The sequence below is a fragment of the Chiloscyllium plagiosum genome, unplaced genomic scaffold (genome assembly GCF_037043375.1).
Source record: "Chiloscyllium plagiosum isolate Xiang-an unplaced genomic scaffold, Cpla_swu_hap1 HiC_scaffold_24, whole genome shotgun sequence".
Taxonomy (NCBI): Eukaryota; Metazoa; Chordata; class Chondrichthyes; order Orectolobiformes; family Hemiscylliidae; genus Chiloscyllium; species Chiloscyllium plagiosum.
In genome coordinates, this window is record NW_028270162.1 from 9688956 (window position 1) to 9704044 (window position 15089).

At 42.5% G+C, this 15089-nt stretch overlaps 1 protein-coding gene across 1 annotated transcript in view; it reads left to right on the top strand.

Annotated features, from left to right (window-relative positions):
• The window catches only part of txnrd2.2 (thioredoxin reductase 2, tandem duplicate 2), an 85735-nt gene that overhangs the window by 5764 nt on the left and 64882 nt on the right, over nucleotides 1–15089 (top strand). Inside the window, exons 3-4 of the mRNA XM_043715390.2 lie at nucleotides 2941–2997; nucleotides 8690–8834. Coding sequence (XP_043571325.2) covers nucleotides 2941–2997; nucleotides 8690–8834 — 202 coding nt within the window. The remainder of the gene's footprint in view (nucleotides 1–2940; nucleotides 2998–8689; nucleotides 8835–15089) is intronic.

Sequence of the window (15089 nt, forward strand, 5' to 3'; positions counted from 1 at the left end):
TTCCCTATGCTCTTTAAAGTGCCTGAATACACCCCTTGATGGAGCTATGTTGTTAAGTACAAAGGTTTCTGTAGTCGGTTAAAGTTCTGGTCATAATTATGATGAGTGCTGTATAAGCAAACTCTTAAACCTGTTAACACATAGGGACTTTAGTATAAACTACTCATATTTATGTTTTAATAAGCTAAGTGTCTACTTACTTGTTTCTTACCAGATTCCGTTTTTTTGGTTTCTCTATATCTTTTGATGCTAACTTTCCCTATAAATTACCTTTTGTTTTAAAATTTATTCGGTGAACAGGTTTGATAAATTCCAGCAGGCAAGCAATTTATTTGTAAGAATGAGAGGCTCCCTTTACCCACCATCCTTGAGAAGGAACTTTAAACACGTGCTTTAGCTGCCTTTTTTTGGGTAAATATAGGAGAATATCACTTTTAATTCATTTGTTGGATATGGCCAGTGCTGACTAGGCCAACACTTATTGCCCATTTATAATTACCTACCAACTTCTTGATCTGCTGCAGTCATAGGTAGGTACACCCACAGTGCTGTTAGGGAGGGAGTTCCAGGATTTTGACCCAAATACTCTTGTCTACTATTGCAGATACCACCCCCTGCACGCTAACTATCTCACCATTTTGACCAAACCAAATTAATTGATTGCTTTTCAATTGCTCATCATCACTGTGCGAGCAGCTCGATGAGTGGTTAAATTTGCTTCAGGAAGTGTGCCTGCTATTCAGAACACAACTTCCTGTGATTTGTTTTGGGATTTGAGACGTGACAACATTATGAGAGTCGTCTAAACTCAAAACATTAGCGTACTTTCTCTCCATAGATACTGTCTGACCCACTGTGATCTCCAGCATTTTATTTCCAGTTAAGGAATATATTTTTCTGTGTTTCACTGTGATGGTCAGACTAAATCAAATATTTTGGTAAAGTATGTTAAAGTGCTTCATTTTGCTGCTATTATTGTTCTTTTGAAAATGCTCAAAGTTTGCAAATTTTGAGTAGCATGTGCTGAGATAAATAGAAGGGAAGAACAAGGAGTGGTATTATTAGTAAATAGATCTAATTAAGATTAATAGACCAGGACTAATGACTGCTTAATGGTGAAGAATTTAAATTCTGTTAATTAAATAAATCCAGCATAGAAAGTTAACATCAGTAATGGTGATAATTGATTGTTACAAAACCCTGTTTGCTTCACTGTCCTCTAGGGAAGGATATTAGCTGTGCTTGTCTGCTCTGAGCTACTTGTGACCCCCAGTGCCATAGCAATATGGCTAATTTCCAGAGTATCCGAACAAACCGTTCCACTGGATGGGCAATAAATGCTGAACCTTGTCAGCAGTGCTCACATTCCATGAATAAAACTTAACTAATTCATCTCCAAGCACTGGTTTTACTTAATGTTTAATAAGCATGTACTAAAGTCCAGAAATATTGAAGGCAGGTAATTGACAGTGCAGAATTTTAAAAACATGAGAGGGGAGGATGAATTAAGCTGAAAAATAAAACTTGTAAGATCCTTAGATTTTATAAAAAGGGTTACAAAATACAAACAGCTAAAGGTGACACTCAACCTGTAGAAACCACTGGTTACGCCAGGGTTAAAATAATAAGTATCCATTTTTGGGTGTCTTACTTTAAGAATGATATCAAGGCCATAGAAATGGTATGGACATTGGACGTGATCTACTAAGATGTTGTGATTGGAATCAAAATATACTGGAGCTTTCTTTAGAGGTTAAAGGGAGATCTGGTAGAGATTTTTAAAATGCAGAAATTTTGGTAAGGAAATTCAGGAAAATAATTTTCATCATAAATAGCAAGCATTAATTTATGATCATCCAAATATCTAGGAGCAGGGTAGGAAAAGAGGATTGTTAAGAAATGGAATATTGCATTAGGAACAATTAACAAAATAAAATCCATAATTGCTTTTAAGAGGCAAGGGAATATATTTTTGAAAAAACAAAATATAAATATTTGACAAAAAATTTCCAGCGTTCAAACAAGCAATTCATTCCATTTGGACTGAATTGGTGAAAATGTTTCTCACAAGCCTCTTCTAATTCTTCATTTCCTTGTTAGCATCATCTTTTATACTTTTCTCCCTCATGTTTTCCCAGCTTTTCCTTCAGCGAATCTCTATTATTGTGTTCCATTACTCCCTATGCATTCTGGTTTCTAACAGCTCTCTGGATCTGGGAAAGAAGAGAGAGCAGGGGCAAGTGGATGACTGTTTCAGAGAGTTGATGCAGGTGCCATGGCTTGCACTGTATACTGTATTGAAATAAACTGTATTGCACAATGTAAAATTTAATTCGAATGTAATGATGTACTTATGATGTACTTTTGAAACATTCTATGAATAAAGTATATATTTGTGTTCAGGATTGGTCAAGGGACAGAGCTGCTTTGTGATGAGTTTCCAAGTTTCACCTGGTCACGGACCTGTATCTTGTTACCTGTCTTGCAGCCAAAGTTTGATGAAGTAACAAATAAATGAATTGTCTAATCTATAAAAAAAAAGTATTCTTAATTAAACCACCAAGTGGAGGTCTTCATTTCTGGGAAATGGGAACCTCAAATGATGAACTGCCTCTTGAGGTCCAGCCTGTTGAACAAGAAACACGACTAATTTGACAATTTGGTTTATTTTAAAAAGTGTATACCAGGATACAAAAATCCCCCTCTTTCTAATGCATTTTGTGCTTTTTCTTGTGCCACACATTACCCCAAGAGAGTGTTCAGCTATTTGTTTCTCCAATATCTCCTGGGTAAGTGAGAGGTTGGTGTGTGAGTGAAATATGGAGAGTGGCATAACCTCCCATTACCACTATCGTATTATTTTGCTATTTCCTGTTTTTACTTGCTGATGTGTAAAATAGTTATGGAGTGTAATCACTGTTTGTCTTTAATTCACTGCAGCGGCCCAGTATGGCAGAAAAGTAGCAGTGTTAGATTTTGTGGAGCCATCTCCTCAAGGTATGATTTGTTTAAGTACTAAAACTGCTTACAGATAGTACTGTTCATGTATACCTCTCTATTGTTAAATTCTAACATTACATTTAGAACGGTGTGGTATTGGAATTTGAGTGCTGTCACTACATTGAAAACAATAATAGATCAGTCTCATCAATCAACAATAAAAAAAATTGCCACAAAAGTCACTCAAATTCTATCCTGCCAGAGAGCACTGGCATGTGTTCCAGTTTCAATGTTATTGATGGAACTGTATTTTGGATTAATGTAACTGTTTCACTCAATTAAGGCTTGCGGCCTGACCATTTAATATAGAAATAATGTAAACATTCATGGCTCAGACGTAGGCCTTTTGTCACATCGTTGTCAGCCAAAAGAAGAATCATGCAACCGATTCCTACTTTCCAGCTCTTGGTCATGGTTTTGTAGGTTAGGGTGCCACAAATACAAATCCAATAGTTTAGATGTAGCTTTCTGCCTCTCTCACCCCTAAAACAATGAGTGCTTGTCCCCACCATTGTCTGATGGAAAAACAAATACTCCGGAGCTCCCTGCCAATCTTGCAATTACTTTAACGTTATGCCCCCTGTTCGTTGACCTTTCTTCTAAGGAATTGGCCCTTCCGATCTCTCTCTCTTGGCGCCTATTAATTTTATGGACTTCGATTAAATCTTTCCTCGATCTCTCTTCTCCAAAGTTGATAACCTCAACCTAGCCAATCTTTCCTCATAGCAATAGTTCTCCGTTTTTGGTGCCATCCTTGTAAATCCATGCCATATCCTTTCTTATGTGATGACAAATAGTGAATACATATTTAGGTAAGGTGCTGTCATGTAATTTTGTGAGTTAGTTCAAGCAAATACTTATTTTGACTTGTACTTCTTTCTCTCTCTCCGTCCCTCTCTTATTTGACACCTCGCCCCTATCCCTCAATCTTCGAAAGATGGCAACTTAAGACCATAAGACGTAGGAGTGGAAGTAAGGCCATTCAGCCCATCGAGTCCACTCCGCCATTCAATCATGGCTGATGGACATTTCAACTCCACTTACCCACATTCTCCCCGTAGCCCTTAATTCCTTGTGACATCAAGACCTGAGTTCAGTTCCATAAGAGTGAAATCTCCACATGCCTGACGTCATTCTCTGCCTTGCCCAAGTGACTATTTTTCAGGTGGTAAAAATGATTGAAATTTCTTTGGATGCACAGCACTTAGGAGCATTAATACTGGGAGACTGAAATAAGATGACATTATTTGGATTTCATGTCTAGGTATCCAACTGTAATCTTTCTATTTTCCTAAATTACCATGAGTAATAAGCTGTTCCTTAAAGGAAGTGACAAAGAGATATACCAACATGTTGAAAGTTGACTGTAGCATCTTGGACATCCTTGCAAATCTCAACTTTGCTGCCCAGGTTGAGCTACCTTTAGCTACATTGCTGAGCGAAGCCCTAATCCAGGACACAAAACAAGCTCTGAACTACTTGTACTTGAGAGGCCTGAACTTTGTCTGCCATTCCCTGGCACTCCTGAGTTCCACCTCTGTTTTACAGAAATAAAAGGAAAGTGCTGGAGAAACTCAGCTGATCTGGCAAAATTGTGGAGAGAGAAACAAATTTAACATTTTGAGTCCAATATGATCTTCTTTGAAACAAACATCAACTTTGTTTCTCTCTCCACAGATGCTGCGTGACCTGAGGTTCTGTAGCATTTCCTGTTTTTTATTTCTGATCCCCAGTATCTGCAATATTTTGCTTTTACTTAGAGTTGTACAAGGAAAGACAGAAGTCACCAAAGAATTCTAAACACCTTAAAAGTGAAAATAAATTGTAAATGGAACTACTCATTCTCTCTGTACATACATTGGTTGTGTCTCAAGGCTGATTTCCACTAACTTGCTGCTCCCGCCTTTGGTATCTTGCCTCACCTGCATTCTTTCCTTGCACTTCTTCATGCAGTACTTCTACCTCCCAGTTAAATCCAACTCGATTTCTGCTGAGGTTTGGCCAGTCCTACCAAACGTTCCTTTGTGGTTGGCTGATGGAAGATTCTTGTGTGTGTGTGTGTGTGTGTGTGTGTGTGTGTGTGTATGTATGTGTGTGTGTGTGTGTTCGCACTCACTCATTCCGGCTTTGTCCCATGTGCGCACGCACAGCGTACACACTGACTCCTCTCTGTGTCTAGGGCTCTGTGCCCCTGTGACTGCAAATGAAACTTACAGCACTTCAACATGAAATTATTACCATTTATTCCCCCCTTCGTAAGATACAAAATCTGTTAAACTTAGTTATACATTGTTCTTCCCATAAGATATATACTTAAAATCCATATGTGGGTTATAAGACTAATGAAGAGGTGCTTTAAATTGCAAGAGCCCCAATAAACCTGTTTTCAAAAAAAAAGTTACACTCCAAAATGGAACTGTAAGTATTTTGGCCATTTGATCAGAGCTGAAAAGCGACATAGATGTCTTCTAGAGAGCAAAGAGAGGGTCGCAGAAAGCAGGGTCAACCTAGACAAATTTGGTTGACAAATGTCACACACCGGTTGCAGGTGTGTTCCAGTGGATGTATGAGAATGGCACAAGACAAACCAGGTAGATAGCATTGACAGATCATCTGGTTGGAGTAGCTGCAAGCAGGACAGGAAAGGGGAATAAAACAAAAGATGTATTTTCCTTATTAATATAAGAAATGGTCGTGTGAGGGAACCTTGGTTGACGAGGGAGGTTGAATGTCTTGTAAAGAGGAAGAAGGAGGCTTACATAAGGTTGAGGAAACAAGGTTCAGACAGCGCAGTGGAGGGATACAGGATAGCCAGAAGGGACCTGAAGAAAGGGATTAGGAGAGCCAAGAGAGGGCATGAAAAATCTCTGGCGGATAGGATCAAGGATAACCCAAAGGCATTTTATGCGTATGTGAGAAACATGAGAATGACGAGAATGAGGGTAGGTCCAATCAAGGACAGTAGTGGGAGACTGTGTATTGAGTCGGAAGAGATAGGAGAGGTCTTGAATGGGTACTTTTCTTCAGTATTTACGAATGAGAGGAACTGTATTGTTGAAGAGGAGAGTGTGAAACGGACTGGTAAGCTAGAGGAGATACATGTTAGGAAGGAAGATGTGTTGGACATTTTGAACAACTTGAGGATAGACAAGTCCCCCGGGCCTGATGGGATACATCCTAGGATTATGTGGGAAGCAAGAGAGGAAATTGCAGTACAGTTGGCAATGATCTTTTCATCTTCACTGTCAACGGGGGTGGTACCAGGGGACTGGAGAGTGGTGAATGTTGTGCCCCTGTTCAAAAAAGGGAATAGGGATAACCCCGGGAATTACAGGCCTATTAGTCTTACTTTGGTGGTAGGTAAAGTAATGGAAAGAGTACTGAGGGATAGGATTTATGAGTATCTGGAAAGACACTGCTTGATTAGGGACAGCCAGCACGGATTTGTGAAGGGTAGGTCTTGCCTTACAAGTCTGATTGAATTCTTTGAGGAGGTGACCAAGCATGTGGATGAGGGTAGAGCAGTGGATGTATTATACATGGATTTTAGTAAGGCATTTGATAAGGTTCCCCATGGTAGGCTTATGCGGAAAGTCAGGAGGCATGGGATAGAGGGAAATTTGGCCAATTGGATAGAAAACTGGCTAACCGGTCGAAGTCAGAGAGTGGTGGTAGATGGTAAATATTCAGCCTGGAGCCCAGTTACAAGTAGAGTTCCGCAGGGATCAGTTCTGGGTCCTCTGCTGTTCGTAATTTTTATTAATGACTTGGATGAGGGAGTCGAAGGATGGGTCAGTAAATTTGCAAATGATACGAAGATTGGTGGAGTTGTGGATAGTGAGGAGGGCTCTTGTCGGCTGCAAAGGGACTTGGATATGATGCAGAGCTGGGCTGAGGAGTGGCAGATGGAGTTCAACCCTGACAAGTGTGAGGTTGTTCATTTTGGAAAGACAAATAAGAATGCGGAATACAGGGTTAACGGTAGGGTTCTTAGTGAGGTGGAGGAACAGAGGGATCTTGGGGTCTATGTTCATAGGTCTTTGAAAGTTGCCACTCAGGTGGATAGAGCTTGTAAGAAGACCTATGGTGTATTAGCGTTCATTAGCAGAGGGATTGAATTCAAGAGTCGTGAAGTGATGTTGCAGCTGTACAGGACTTTGGTTAGGCCACATTTGGAGTACTGTGTGCAGTTCTGGTCACCTCACTTTAGGAAAGATGTGGAAGCTTTGGAGAGGGTGCAGAGAAGATTTACCAGGATGTTGCCTGGAATGGAGAATAGGTCGTACGAGGATAGGTTGAGAGTGCTAGGCCTTTTCTCATTGGAACGGCGAAGGATGAGGGGTGACCTGATAGAGGTTTATAAGATGATCAGAGGAATAGATAGAGTAGACAGTCAGAAACTTTTTCCCCGGGTACAACAGAGTGTTACAAGGGGACATAAATTTAAGGTGAAGGGTGGAAGGTATAGGGGAGATGTCAGGGGTAGGTTCTTTACCCAGAGAGTGGTGGGGGCATGGAATGTGCTGCCTATGGGAGTGGTAGAGTCAGAATCTTTGGTGACCTTCAAGCGGCAATTGGATAGGTACATGGATGGGTGCTTAAGCTAGGACAAATGTTTGGCACAACATCGTGGGCCGAAGGGCCTGTTCTGTGCAGTATTGTTCTATGTTCTAAATTTGTAAACTGCTAATCAATTTCAGTTGCATTGAAGCTCCTACTACTGCACTTGAGTAGGAAGTCTATGCCCTCAGAGTCTGTATGGAACCAGAATGCATTGTCCAGTGCAATCATAGAATCTCTACAATGTGGAAGCATGCCATTTGGCTCATCGAGTCCACACCGACCCTCTGAAGAGCATCCCATCTCAACCCACACCCCTATGCTATCTCTGTAGCTATGCATTTCCCATGGCTAATCCATCTAACCTATACATCCCTGGACACTATGGGTAATTTAGTGTGGCCAATCCACCTAACCCACACATCTTTTGAACTGTGGGAGGAAACTGAAGTAAACCCACACAGACACTGGGAGAAGTGCAAGCTCCACATAGACTGTTGCTGAGGCTGGAATGAAACTCGGGTCCCTGGCACTGTGAGGCAGTAGTGCTAAACACTGAGCCAGTGTGCTGAACAAGACAGCAAGAGGTTGATTGGGGTGGGGCTTTGTGAATATGATTCCAGGAAGGCAATTGAGTTGATTTCAAATATTTGAGGATAAATCCATCTGTTGATCATATTCTTTGACTCAGTCATTTGTGGCGTTACAAGCAGTCATGTTACCAGCTGCGACTGCATGTACAGTGAGTGCACCTATTGTTGCAGTGGCAGTAATTTATATGAAAAGTAATGATCTGATTCAATTATTTGGAAGCACTCTCATTTGTGAATCAGACAGTTCTGGGTTTAATACCGTACCTGAGATTTAAGTGTATAATCTGGTCTCATGTTTTGAAATGGAGTTATTGCTGGTCTGTTGGAAGTGCCACCTTTTGGATGAGATTTAATCTGAAGCCCAGTCTGCCTGTGTAAAAGATGCTGTGGGATGTCCTGATGGCAGCGAAAGCATTGTAGCAATAACAATTTCTTTCCCTCATTGAATCTCAGTTTATCTTGTTTCAGAATGTGGCATCTACTTTGTTGCAAGGAAGTGTGCACCTAATAATATATCATTATTTGCTGTTTTGCAGGCACCAGATGGGGTCTTGGTGGTACTTGTGTCAATGTGGGCTGTATTCCCAAAAAGCTAATGCACCATGCAGCCCTGCTGGGGGGTGCCATTAAAGATGCCAAGAATTATGGTTGGGATATACCCCTGCCTGTACACCATGACTGGTATGTTCAAAATTTAATGTGAAAATAAATAGCATAAACTGGTTTATTGATGATGGCTTTAATAGTTGAAGGTCATGAGGCCTAATGAGGCATTTATTCAGGGAGAATGGATTATGCACACTAGCAAATAAATCATCATGGGAGAACTTTGGAATGCTTTATTGGTCCGTGCCAAAAATTGTAATGCTGGAAAAGCACAGCTGGTCAAGCAGCATCCGAAGAGCAGGAGAGTCAACATTTCAAGCATAAGCTCTTCATCAAGAATGTTTTCATTAGCTTAGGCTTGAAACATCGACTCTCCTGTTCCTCGGATGCTGCCTGACAAGCTGTGCTTTTCCAGCACTCCACTTTTTGACTCTGATCTGCAGTCCTCACTTTCTTCTTTATTGGTTAGTGCACTGAGTGTAGGAGTTAGGAGGTCATGTTATGGCTGTACAGGACAGTGGCAAGGCCACTTTTGGAATACTGCATGTATTTCTGGTCTCCTTGCTATAGAAAGGATGTTGTAAAACTTGAAAGTGTTGAGAAAAGATTTACAAGGATGTTGCCAAGGTGAGAGGGTTTGTGCTTTAGGGAGAGGCTGAATGGGCTCGGGCTATATTCCCTGGGGTGTCAGAGGCAGAGGGGTAATCTTAACATCTAACATGGAACAATACAGCGCAGAACAGGCCCTTCGGCCCTCGATGTTGCGCCGATCTGTGAACTAATCTAAGCCCATCCCCCTACACTATCCCATCATCATCGCTATACTTATCCAAGGAGTGTTTAAATGCCCCTGTAGCTGAATTAACTACATTGGCTGGCAGGGCATTTCACACCCTTACCACTCTGAGCAAAGAATCTGTCTCTGACACCTGTCTTAAATCTATCACCCCTCAATTTGCAGCTATACCTCCTTGTATCTGCAAGTAGTCTTTACTCCAGTTAAGAGGATCATGGAATTAAGTATTTGTTCACACTTCCAAGGTATTTGCTGCATAGACATTTTGGCAGAAACCTGAGAGAGTGTTGCTTTCTCTCCTGTTCATAGGGAATGATGCTTAGAAACAACAAGGTATAATTTGGTTTCTATCTGAAGTCAGCAAGTGTCAGCATGACTCAGAAAAATTCTAACCCTAAAGTCAAAAGATACTGAGATCTCAAGCCCCCCTTCCAAAAAAAAAAGCCTTGAGTGCCAGTGCACAATTTAGGAGGTCACTTTAGCACAGTATTGTGAGAGTGCTGCATTGGCTAAGGTGCCATATTTTAATGAGATGTCCAGCAGTTCAGGGGCGCATGAAAGATCCTGTGGTACTAATCAAAGAAAAACAGGTAGTTCTAGTTGCTTTGCCAACATTGCTTATTTAAAACAACAGTATCATAAGCAGATTAATTGGTCATTCTTCTCATTTACTATAGATCTGCAGTCTAATACAAGTATACTATCCATTAACAGTTAATTGGGAAGAGCTTTTGAACGGTATTTGGATGTGACCAGGGGCCATCTAAATGCAGTTTATTTCTGTTATAAATGCAAATACTTTGGTAGTTTTTGCTTCATAAGTTGTGTTTTTGAATTGTTAGAGCCAGCTCATTTAAACCTCTCCCAGCTTCTTGTAAGCTTCACCTTGTTAACCTGAAACCTACAGGCAAAGATGTGCAATTGGCTCCTTTTATTCCTCTCCACTTCCCTTTGTCCCTGGACACGTGATGTGTGGTAACAGTTCACCTGAATATGAAATGAGTTTCTGTCCTTGGTTCTGAGCTACTTGGAGGAGAAAGTGAGGTCTGCAGATGCTGGAGATCAAAGTTGAAACTTTATTGCTGGAACAGCACAGCAGGTCAGGCAGCATCCAGGGAACAAGAGATTCGACGTTTCGGGCACAGGCCCTTCTTCAGGAATGAGCAGAGAGTGTTCAGCAGGAGAAGATAAAAGGTAGGGAGGAGGGACTTGGAGGAGGGGCGTTGGAAATGTGATAGGTGGAAAGAGGTCAAGGTGAGGGTGATAGGTCGGAGTAGGATGGAGGCGGAGAGGTCAAGAAGAAGACTGCAGGTCAGGAAGGCGGTGCTGGGCTGGAGGGATCCGGCTGAGACAAGGTGGGGGGAGGGGGAATGAAGAAACTGGTGAAGTCCAAGTTCATCCCCTGCGGTTGGAGGGTTCCCAGTCGGAAGATAAGACGCTCCTCCTCCGACCGTCGGGTTGTTGTGGTTTGGCGGTGGATGAGTCCAATGACCTGCATATCCTCGGTGGAGTGGGAGGGGGAGTTGAAATGCTGTGCTACAGGTTGGTTGGGTTGGTTCGTCCGGGTGGCCCAGAGGTGCTCTCTGAATTGCTCCGCAAGTAGGCGGCCTGTCTCCCCAATATAGAGGAGGGCCGCATGGGCCCCAGCTATGCCTGCCTCTTCGTAGGGTATGTGGAACAATCCATCTTCCGCAACTACACTGGCCCCACCCCCCATCTTTTCCTTCGCTACATTGATGACTGTATCGGCGCTACCTCGTGCTCCCACGAGGAGGTTGAACAGTTCATCCACTACACTAACACCTTCCACCCCAACCTCAAATTCACCTGGACAGTCTCGGACTCCTCCCTCCCCTTCCTAGACCTTTCTGTTTCTATCTCAGGCGACCGAATCAACACGGACATCTACTACAAACCAACCGACTCCCACAGCTACCTGGACTACACCTCCTCCCATCCTGCCCCCTGTAAAAACGCCATCCCATTCTCCCAATTCCTTCGTCTCCGCCGCATCTGCTCCCAGGAGGACCAGTTCAAAATACGTACAACACAGATGGCCTCCTTCTTCAAGGACCGCAATTTCCCCCCCGACGTGGTCGACGGTGCCCTCCACCGCATCTCCTCCACTTCCCGCTCCTCCGCCCTTGAGCCCCGCCCCTCCAACCGCCACCAGGACAGAACCCCACTGGTCCTCACCTACCACCCCACCAATCTCCATGTACAGCGCATCATCCGCCGTCACTTCCGCCACCTCCAAACAGACCCCAGCACCAAGGATATATTTCCCTCCCCTCCCCTATCAGCTTTCCGTAAAGACCACTCCCTCCGCGACTCCCTTGTCAGATCCACACCCCCCACCGACCCAACCTCCACTCCTGGCACCTTCCCTTGCAACCGCAGGAGGTGCAACACTTGCGCCCACACCTCCCCCCTCACTTCTCTCCAAGGCCCCAAAGGAAACTTCCATATCCGCCACAGATTCACCTGCACCTCCACCCACATCATCTACTGCATCCGCTGCAGCCGGTGTGGCCTCCTCTATATTGGGGAGACAGGCCGCCTACTTGCGGAGCGATTCAGAGAGCACCTCTGGGCCACCCGGACGAACCAACCCAACCAACCTGTAGCACAGCATTTCAACTCCCCCTCCCACTCCACCGAGGATATGCAGGTCATTGGACTCATCCACCGCCAAACCACAACAACCCGACGGTCGGAGGAGGAGCGTCTTATCTTCCGACTGGGAACCCTCCAACCGCAGGGGATGAACTTGGACTTCACCAGTTTCTTCATTCCCCCCTCCCCCCACCTTGTCTCAGCCGGATCCCTCCAGCCCGGCACCGCCTTCCTGACCTGCAGTCTTCTTCTTGACCTCTCCGCCTCCATCCTACTCCGACCTATCACCCTCACCTTGACCTCTTTCCACCTATCACATTTCCAACGCCCCTCCTCCAAGTCCCTCCTCCCTACCTTTTATCTTCTCCTGCCGAACACTCTCTGCTCATTCCTGAAGAAGGGCCTGTGCCCGAAACGTCAAATCTCCTGTTCCCTGGATGCTGCCTGACCTGCTGTGCTGTTCCAGCAATAAAGTTTCAACTCTGAGCTACTTGACCAATCCTTTGTGTGATTCTGGGTCCATTAACTCAGCACAACTTAGAATCATCTAGTCTGCATTTTTTTTTTGCTATTATGAAAACCATAAGTTAATGCAAGTAATTTAGACAACTTTAGTACTTGGTAACTAGAATGTTTTTCCCCTTGTGCAAGCAATAATTTCCCCTATCCTTGCATCTGGAGTGCTGCCATGTAGTTGACTATGATTTATTGTGCAGTATGGGTAATGAGGAGGACAATTAATGTTTACACTCCCAGATGGCTAGGAGCTTTTGTGGTTAGCATAAAACTACTGGTCATGACATGTACCTTAATTAAAGCGTTTCACTAGCAAAACCATTTAAAAACAAAATTAAATTGTTATGAAGAATTATGATATTCCTGACATCCTTTACTTCTGTTTCTGTTAATTAATTGGTAGGAGTTGGGTGGAGTGATGCATTTAAATGACTTCCTGGCCTGATTGTGAGGGCACAGAAGTAATGTCTATGTGAATTATTGTAATTGAAACTTGGCAATGTTGTCATTGAAACATAAAAGTTGCTCATTTTTAAGTTTATTTGCCATAAATCATAGTTGGTAGGATTCGTCCAAATACAAAAAATGTCTCCTTTGGTTCCTGGACATTTCTTTGCATAAAATAAACTATTTCTCTTGTGTAATATCAGTTCAGGAAGAGTTGCCAGCATTGGCTGGATGGTTTACTTAACCAGGACTGCAGATGAGTGTCATTATTGTTGCTGACCAGCCACTTGGGATTTTGAAGACTAAGACTGTCACTACATTAAAGCTCATTAGTTACAAGAGTATTAACATTGCATGGGGGTCACCTACGAGGTAGTATCTGTGTTTCTCAACACCTTCTTTGATTTGCACAGTTGTGTGATTAGAAATGTTACCTGTGTGTTCTAAGTGTAGAAGTTGAGAGAAACCACTTGCAATTCAACAAGATTATGACTGATAAACTTCAGTTTCGCCTCCCCACCAATATCACTGTATCTCTTGATTCCCTTGTTTTCCAAAATAAATCAACTTCTGTTTTGAATGTACTCATCGACTGAACATCCAAAGAATCCTAAAGATTCACAGTCATTTTGAGTAGAGAAATTTCTCCTCCTCTCCGTCCGATGGAGTTGACCCCATGTTATTTTGCTTTATTCCATTTTGTAACATAGATCAAATGTGCGTATCTAATCAGGTGTTAAATATTAAGGAACCTTCTGTGACATTCTGCTTCTCCAAACAACTTGTTTTATTCCTTCTTGGAATGTGAGTATCACTGACAAGGCAAGCGTTTGTTGCCTATCCCTAATTGCCCTTGAAAAGGTTGTACTGAGCTGCTCTTTTGAATCATTACAATCTATATGCTCTAAATACATCACAGTGCTGTTTAAGTAGAGAAGGGTATTTCAAGATTTTGACCCAGCGACAGTGAAGAAACGGCAATATAGTTCCAAATCGGGATGGTGTGTTGTTGGGAGGGGAGTTTGCAGGTGGTGGTGCTCCCATACATCTACTGTCTTTCCTCTAAGTGGTGCAAGTTGTGGATTTGAAAGATGCAGTCAAAGTAAGTGAGTTAGTGAGATGCTGTAGTGCATCCTGTAAGCGATATGGGGAGTGAATGTTAAAGGTGTTGGGTGGAGTGCAGATTGAGTGGGTTATTTTGTCTGGATTGAGTCAAGCTTCTTGAGTGTTGTTGGAGCTCCAGAAATCTAGGTAAGTAATTCCATCACACTCCTAATTTTTACCTTTGTTGGCAGTGGCAGGCTTTGAGATATCAAAAGGTGGTGCTTTTAGCTGTTGAATGTCAAGGGGAGATGGTTAGATTCTCTCGCTGGAGATAATGTCAGACAATTATATTATTTGCCACTTATCCATCTATGTGTTAATGAGATTGAAATACTCTGTGAACATTCATTTTTACATCAAAGGACAGACACAAAGTGGAGAGGAGGGATGGAGAGAGGTGGGGGAAAGGACGGGGGGAGGGACAGAAAGGAGGCAGGGAAGGAGAAGGGTGGAAGGAGGGGGAGGAAGGAGAGGGGGCAGGGAGACTACATAATGAATTGTCTTATTGTTTTGTAACAGATTCTACGCTCTAAGTGTTATACAAGGGGCTCTATCAATTTCTTGTTTCTAATCTGTTCTCATTTCAATTTCTTAAATCTGGTCTGTAATGTTTCTGTGAAATGTGGCATATTATTTATGAATTATTGTGGTCAAATGATAAATGTATCCTATTTCCGTAATACTATTTTAATTATATTATTCACTCCACGACTAAATATCCTAAAATAATATGTATTCAAGTTCAGGATGAAGATCATAGGATCTCTGGGATTGTCTGTGTTAGCAGTAAGAAAATATATTGACAGCAATTTTGAATGCTGGTAACTGTAATTTATTATTTGGCAAGATAC